At 58.8% G+C, this 7500-nt stretch overlaps 3 protein-coding genes across 3 annotated transcripts; 1 reads left to right on the top strand and 2 right to left on the bottom strand.

The window, feature by feature from the left end:
- Positions 1–1561: 1561 nt before the first annotated feature.
- HETIRDRAFT_440932 (uncharacterized protein) lies at positions 1562–3167 on the bottom strand. The gene has a single exon (XM_009550422.1). The coding sequence runs from the start codon at positions 3053–3055 to the stop codon at positions 1898–1900; it is 1158 nt and encodes a 385-aa protein (XP_009548717.1). The 5' UTR covers positions 3056–3167; the 3' UTR covers positions 1562–1897.
- Positions 3168–3346: 179 nt separating this feature from the next.
- On the top strand, positions 3347–5863 carry HETIRDRAFT_453158 (uncharacterized protein; the record flags this gene model as incomplete). Its single annotated transcript, XM_009550421.1, has 11 exons — positions 3347–3630; positions 3723–3909; positions 3983–4201; positions 4268–4357; positions 4390–4530; positions 4586–4849; positions 4915–5016; positions 5185–5395; positions 5474–5676; positions 5719–5751; positions 5819–5863. 11 exons carry the CDS (start codon positions 3347–3349, stop codon positions 5861–5863), a joined length of 1779 nt encoding a protein of 592 aa, XP_009548716.1.
- Positions 5864–5930: 67 nt separating this feature from the next.
- Positions 5931–6546, bottom strand: HETIRDRAFT_435276 (uncharacterized protein; the record flags this gene model as incomplete). Its single annotated transcript, XM_009550420.1, has 1 exon — positions 5931–6546. The coding sequence occupies one exon, from the start codon at positions 6544–6546 to the stop codon at positions 6040–6042; it is 507 nt and encodes a 168-aa protein (XP_009548715.1). The 3' UTR covers positions 5931–6039.
- Positions 6547–7500: the final 954 nt, after the last annotated feature.

Below are 7500 nucleotides of genomic sequence, written 5' to 3'. Positions count from 1 at the left end.
GGCAGGGCTAAAGAGGCCATTAAGAGGTGAAGAAGCCACCCACCCGCATATACACGGCTGACATGACGAGCCTGTCCGCGGCCAGAGAGGCTCGTCATGTCAGCCGCGTATCGGGACTCATCCCTGTCAATACGCGGCTGACATGACGAGCCTCTCCAGCCGCGGACAGGCTCGTCATGTCAGCCGTGTATATGGGCATGGGTGGCTTCTTCACCTCTTAATGGCCTCTTTAGCCCTGCCATACCCCTGTCCTACCCTGAACCTTCTAGCTTTTCAGGTTAGAATTGTGGACTGGAGACTCGGTTTTTTGAGGTTTTCCCTCAATTCTGTATTTTGCCTGTAACATCTTTAGTACTCCATGTCTACTAATGAAAATATTAGGGTACCATGACAAATACATTTTAAGCCTATTGAATCAGACAGAATTGTGTGCAACTTCGGATTTGGTTCCCAAAACCCAGACTGTGCTTTACACAGTCTGGTTTTAGGGGCTAGACTGTTTAAATCCATATCTATTGAGCCCCTGATTCAATCTCACTGCTTTTGGGCCTCAAAGTTGAAGCAGGGTATGAAGATTACAGAAAGGATTTTTTCATATTTATATTTACATTTAATTGGCAACACAGTAGTTTCGGATATCGGTGGACTCAAAAGTGTCGGTAATACTACTAGCCTCTCGCCTGCCTCCTCACCTGGCCTCTCACCTGCCTCCTCACCTAGCCTCTCAACTAGCCTTTCACCTAGCCTCTCACCTGCCTCCTCACCTGCCCAACATCTTGGATTTTTTTCGTCTCGCCTACCATCCGCCTACCACCTCTTATAACCTAACCCTGTCAATACGCAGCTGACATGATGAGCCTCTCTAGCCACAAACAGGCTCGTCATGTCTGCTGTGTATTGGCATGGGTGGCTTCTTCACCTCTTAATGGCCTCTTTAGCCCTGCCATACCCCTGTCCTACCCTGAACCTTCTAGCTTTTCAGGTTAGAATTGGCAACATAGTAGTTTTGGATATCGGTGGACTCAAAAGTGTCGGTAATACTACTAGGTTAGAATGGCCTCTTTAGCCCTGCCATACCCCTGTCCTACCCTGAACCTTCTAGCTTTTCAGGTTAGAATTAAACCCCTGATTCAATCTCACATTTTCTGGGCCTCAAAGTTGGAGTAGGGTATGAAGATTACAAAAAGGATTTTTTCATATTTATACTTACATTTAATTGGCAACACAGTAGTTTTGGATATCGGTGGACTCAAAAGTGTCGGTAATACTACTAGGTTAGAATGGCCTCTTTAGCCCTGCCATACCCCTGTCCTACCCTGAACCTTCTAGCTTTTCAGGTTAGAATAGTAATAGACCCTTGCCCTCGACATGGTGGTGGGTAGGAGCCTGGGCCCTAGGTGGCCCTGGTGTATTTGAGGTTTTGGCTAAAGCAGATTGCCTGAAGCTTCAAGCGAGCGTCCTCTTGCTTGCTCATCGCAAGCTGCATGTCGATGAAATTCTTCTACCTCCACAAGTACGAGATCACCTGGCGCAAACATCTCGTCCACGTCACCAGCGGGCTCGATTTTTTGTGGATTGCACGAGGGACCGCTGATACCTAGAAGATTCAACATTTGCGCGTCCCTAGTCATACATTTAGCCAAGGGTCCTCTAATGTAAGACGATTCCGCTTCAGCACAGCAGAGAGCCTGCTGGAGCTGCCATACACGCAAGGACTCAACCAAGAAAGTCTTGGCCTCAGGGAACACATAGCGAACTCAAGCATGAATGGACAATGCAAGTGGTATAGATAGCCGAATGTGAGAGTGCTGGGATGTACATGGACAACAACGATCAGAGCATATATGAGAGCAGACTTGACGATCAGTGGAAGATAGATGATATACTTGGTATGATATTACGCGGCCGGGGACGGGCCAGCACGGTTCAGGGCCGTGAGCTGCTGCCGGAGGAGGGCAACCTCATCGTCCAGCAGAGCCTTCGCTGCCTCTGCCGCCTCCGCCCTGGCGTCGGCTGCCTTCGCCGCCGCTTCGGCCTCCACCCTCGCTGCTGCCTCTTCCTTTGCGGCGGCTTCCGCCCTCTCCCTCGCCGCTGCCTCCTCCTCCGCCTTTGCAATGGCCGCTCGCGTCTCCTCCTGCGACCTCACCCACTTGGCGGCGGGGTGATCCTCCCGGGCCCTCTCGTCCAACAGCGCGGCAAGTTGCTTCTCGAACTCAGACTTGATCTTGCCCAGCGGCGGCTCAGGGGGCTGGATGGTGAAGATAGTGAGGAAGCGCCCACGCTCATCCTTGAGCTTGCCGACATTGTACTCGACCTCCTTGCCGTCCTCGTTGCCAAGGCCGATGAGGCGCTCGCGGAAGAAATCGTAGATCACGATCGCGTACCAGTAGCACTGACGCGAGAGGAGCGCGTAGTCGGGAGCGTATTTCTGGAGCGCAAGCAGCAACGCAGCGAGGTCGTAGTCGGTAAAGCGCTTATTAAACGTGAGCTTGCGGCAGATCTTATACGGGCGGCGGGCGTGGCGGTCGATTTTGCCGACGGGTGCGCCATTCGGGGGGATGATGATGCGGTCGAAGGCGGGCGTCGCAAGGGAAGAGGACGAGGACGAGGCCACGGAGCTGGGGGACAAGCTGAGGCGGGAGGAGGACGATGATTGGAACAAGGCGGAAAAGCGGCTGCCGTTCTCGTGGGAGAGGTCGGCGCCGGGGCGGATCTTGTCTTTGGGGAGCCGGCTGGTCTCGATCGTGCGCTCGACAATGATGGGCACGGTGCGTGGGGGAGCACCTAGAACGGGGTACTCGAAATGGATGATGAGAAACTCGTGAAAGACGCCGCGCTTCCGCTTGCAGTGTTCTATGCTGGCGATGCGCGGACGGTCCTCTGAGGGGGTGGGGGTGAAGAGGACGAACCCCGCCCATCCAGTCACGTTGTAGATGAATTCTTCCTTGGGAAAGTAGAGGACATCGTTGGGGGAGGACATGGCTCTATGTGAGGGGGAGAGACAAGGGAATGCGCTGGAGAGTAGGTCGCGCAGAGCAGCTGATAGGTGGTGCATAGTGGCAGAGAGACTTGAAGGGCTATGGGCAGTGGGCACGTCCGCATGCAACCAGCGAGGAGACGGGCGTCTAAGGGATTTGGTATTCGATAATCTCACATGCACATGTATCTGCGCACATCAGTGAAACAGTCAGCGACATTCCGGAAGGTTGAAGTTGCATGAGGCCTACTACCGTACTTATGTGTGTCGAAGATGAAAGCTTGTCGAATAGCAGTGACGCGACGTCAACGAAGACGCTGTCACGTGATCAGGAAACCCTTCCCCTCGCTAGCGACAGGTTCGACGAGCATGGCCTCCATCGATCCACCCTCTGACCACAAACGCCCGCGCACCGAGCTCGATGCCGAGCTGCTCATAAATCACCCAGCGCTTTACTTCGATGACGGAAACGTCATCTTACAGTGCGGCAAGACCCTCTTCCGCGTCCACCGCAGCATCCTCCTCAAGCACTCCACCTTATTCCAGGAGATGCTCGCCCCCGCGCGCGACACCCTGCGCGGTTGTACGTCGCTCAAGGTCGTCGACGACAAGGACGAAATGGAGGCATTATTAAACACAATATACGATGGTTTGTGCGTAGACTCATTTGCGGCCTCGCCACTCAAAATCTCCTCATCCATTGTTCACTCGCCTGGTCCTTCTCTTCTCCCTGCTCCTCTGTCAGCACTATCGACACTTCCCAAATCACCATCGAGAACTTCCCGACCATCTCCGGTATTCTGCGCCTCGCGCACAAATACCGCGTCCCGCGCCTCCGCGTCGCCTGGCCCTCTGCCCTGGACAAGCATCTCGCACGCGCACGCGCCCTCACTGCGTGGCGTGCTTCGCAGCCGCACGCCGAGGACTTAATCGTGCCCCCCGCCGCCTGCGCTCCATCGACTGCACCGATAACGCCCTGCTCACCGCGCTCTTCTACGACCTCAGCCGCCGCACACCGCAGCTTATGGTTTGTCTGCGACGCTCCGGCATAGCTCGGTGTTTTGCCCCGTTTCCTTGCTTCTGCGGGCGGTTTTGCGTGGTTTCGGAAATGGGGCTGCAGACCACAAAATTTCTCCAGACCACAAGATCGTTGTGAAGAACCCCGTCGTCGAGCTCGATGGCGACGAGGTGACGCGCATCATCTGGAAGAAAATCCGCGAGGAGGTGCGTCGTCTCCTATTTCTCCCCTGGCCCGCCCTCGAAATCTCACGCGCAAACCCCGCATCGCAGCTCATCCTTCCTTATCTCAAACTGGACATCGAATACTTTGACCTCGGTCTAGAGGCCCGCGACGCCATGAGCCCCCGTTATCTCCTCTCTGTGGACAGGGTCGATGATACCCCCACGGGCAGACAAATGGCCAGATCATGATCGACTCCGCCAACGCGATCCTCGAGCACAAGATCGGCATCAAATGCGCGACGATCATGCGCGACGAGGCGCGCGTGAAGGAGTTCAAGCTGAAGCAGATGTGGCGGAGCCCGAACGGGACCGTCGGTGCGCTCCCCGCCTCGTCTCCCCCTCTCGTCGCTGAGGCAGCACCCGCAGATCCGCAACACCCTCGGCGGCCCCGACTTCCGCGAGCCGATCATCCTCGAGCGCATCCCGCGGCCGATACCGGGCTGGGTGAACCCCATCGTGATCGGGCGGCACGCGTTCGGTGACCAGTACCGCTCGATAGACTTCGTCGCGCCGGGCCTGGGGAAGCTGCAGCTCGTGTACACGCCCGCGGACGGCGCCGCGCCGACGACGCTCGACATGTACGACTTCCAGTGTAGGAGCGTGGCGATGGCGATGTACAACACTGACGAGGTGCGCGCCGTTCCTGTTCGTTGTGTGCGCGACGGGCGACGATCTCGCTGACGCCGGTGCCGCAGCCGATCACGGGCCTTGCGCACTCGTCGTTCAAAATGGCGCTGGCGAAGAAGATGCCCCTCATACGGTCCTCTCTCCTCCTCCCCGCGAGACCCGTCGCTCAGGTGTGAGGTGCTTCAGTTCATGTCGACGAAGAACACAATCCTCAAGAAATACGACGGCCGCTTCAAAGACATCTTCTAGGAGATCTATAAGTCGTGCGTCGCCCCTCTCCCTCTCCCTCTCGTCGCGTGCTGACGCGTCCCCGGGTACGCAGGGAATACAAGCCCTAGTTCGAGGCCACGGGCATCTACTATGAGCACCGCCTGATCGATGACATGGTCGCGCAGGCGATCAAGTCCTCCGGCGGGTTCGTCTGGGCGACGAAGAACTACGACGGCGACGTGCAGTCGGACATTCTCGCGCAGGGCTTCGGCAGCCTCGGGATGACGAGCTCGCTCATCACCCCCAATGGACAGGTCATCGAGAGCGAGGCTGCGCACGGTGCGTGCAGCGTCCCCCGCGCTCTCCTCTGAACGCTCGCTGATGTTTTTGTGCGTGTGCACGCGCCTGCGCGCACAGGCACGGTCACACGGCACTACCGCGAGTACCAGAAGGGCAACGAGACCTCCACGAACCCGGTCGCGTCCATCTTCGCGTGGACGCGCAGGCTGCTCCACCGCGCGAAGCTCGACGCGAACTCCGCGCTCGCCGCGTTCGCGCGCGACCTCGAGGCGGCGTGCACCGAGGCGACCGACGCGGACGGCATCATGACCAAGGACCTCGTGCTCACAATCCATGGCAAGGCGATGCGCCGCGAGGACTAGGTCGTGACCGACGTGTACACGGATGCCGTCAAGGTGCGTGGCGCTCTTCTACCCGCCGCGATGGACCAGCCGGCGCTGACGTCCTTCCCGCATTCTCCAGGCGAAGCTGGATCAGAAGCTCGCGGCGAGAGCGGAGAAGCCGTAGGCGCGCGACGATGTATTGCTATCTCTTCATTGTAGCGACGGGTGTATCTTCGATCGCACAGTCATCTGCTAGGGCAGGATCGTCACCGCCCCCCGTAAGAACTCTTCATACAAGACATCATAAGGTAAAATTCGACCAAGAAAGGACCCTCTCGTGAGTCGCAAAGGTATGTGGTATCAAATGGCACCTCCACACAACGGACCAAAAAGCGCCACGAAATAAAGCTGGGGGCTCTCACCGCCGCAGTCAGACCGCGCACCCCCCAACGGCCTCCGGCGAGCCCCCGCCGTCCGCGGGCATGCCCTCGACGTTGGTGCTGTCCACGCGCTCCATTCACTCGTCGAGCGCGGTCCTGGCCGCGCGGGCGTCGCCGGGCGCGCAGCGGCGATGGGCTGTGCGTTGCCGATGAGGCCGTAGGGCGGGACGCCCTCGAGCATCTGCTGCGCGGCGGCTTCGTGCAGCTTCGCGGGGAGCGCGGGGAGCGTCCACGGCGCGCCCGTGCCATTTCCCTTCCCTCGTGAGGAGGGGGGTGGAAGGGGGAAGGGGTCGTCGCTGTCTGGATCTGAGCGCAGGAGGTTGAACGCGTGCGTGTCGACGGAGTCGTGCGCGTCGTGCAACTCGGCGTGCTCGAGGCAGTTGCAGGGGAACCACTGGCGGCAGGTGGGCTTGGGGCAGAAGTGCATGGGGCGCGCATCGTCGAGGTTGTAGACGGTGTTGCAGTCCGCGGTGCAGGTGACTAGGTCTTTGAGTTTTGGCCGGGGGCGGGAGGGGTGTGTGGGGATTTGAGGGGGTTTGTGAGGATCGGGAGGGCGACGGGTGAGGGTGAGGGGCTCATGGTGGCACACTTGGAGAGGCGGAAGTACGCACGGCGGACGTAGAACTCGCCATTGGCGATCTGGGGCTGCTCGATGTCCGCCTCGCGGTGCTCTATGACCTTCGTGGGGCCTTCAACATGCAGCGCCGTCAGTCAGCCGTCGCGGGCGGGGAGAGGTGCGGCGGAGGACGCACCGTTGAAGGAGGTATGCGCGACGTAGTCGTAGTCGGATTCGTCGGCGCGCAGGCGCTCGTAGCGGCCGTAGCTTGCCTGGATGTTGGCGGGGCTTTTTTGGGGGCGTGTGCGGCGGCGGCGGCGGCGTTAGCGTGGACAACCAAAGAGGTCTGTGGAATGGAAAGGACTGTGGGAGACTCACTCTGTGTCGGTGTCGTTGGCGACGTCAGCGCCGGAGTAGTACCACTGGACCTTAGCCCAGACCTACGGTTGCTCGCGTCACGGCGAGGACGCGTCAGACGCGCGGTGAACACAGGCAAAGGCAAGTTCCTGTCGTCGAGGGGTCGCATGTGCATGCATCAGGGTGGGATTGTCTAATGAGGAGGTCAAGTGAGCGAGCAGCCATAACCTGGCCGGACGGGAGAGCAGGTCGGACGGGAGAGCGGGTCGGACAGAAGAGCGGGTCGGACGGGAGAGCGGGTCGGACGGGAGAGCGGGTCGGACGTGAGAGAGGTTGAGCGGACGAGAGGAGGGGGCGGGTAGAGTCGAGGGGTAGATTGTTGAAGGCGACATAGAGAGTTAGGTAGAAGGCGGGAGGTGTGCGTGTACGGGGGAGGAACTGGGGCGAGTGACGACGTACCTTTGTAGA

The sequence above is a fragment of the Heterobasidion irregulare genome (genome assembly GCF_000320585.1).
Source record: "Heterobasidion irregulare TC 32-1 unplaced genomic scaffold scaffold_07, whole genome shotgun sequence".
In the NCBI taxonomy this organism is placed as follows: Eukaryota; Fungi; Basidiomycota; class Agaricomycetes; order Russulales; family Bondarzewiaceae; genus Heterobasidion; species Heterobasidion irregulare.
The sequence above is the reverse complement of the archived record's forward strand: the minus strand, read 5'-3'. Positions and strand labels throughout refer to the sequence as shown.

Coding starts and splice junctions, on each gene's coding strand:
- HETIRDRAFT_440932 (XM_009550422.1), bottom strand. CDS start 3,055: ATGCACCACCTATCAGCTGCTCTGCGCGACCTACTCTCCAGCGCATTC.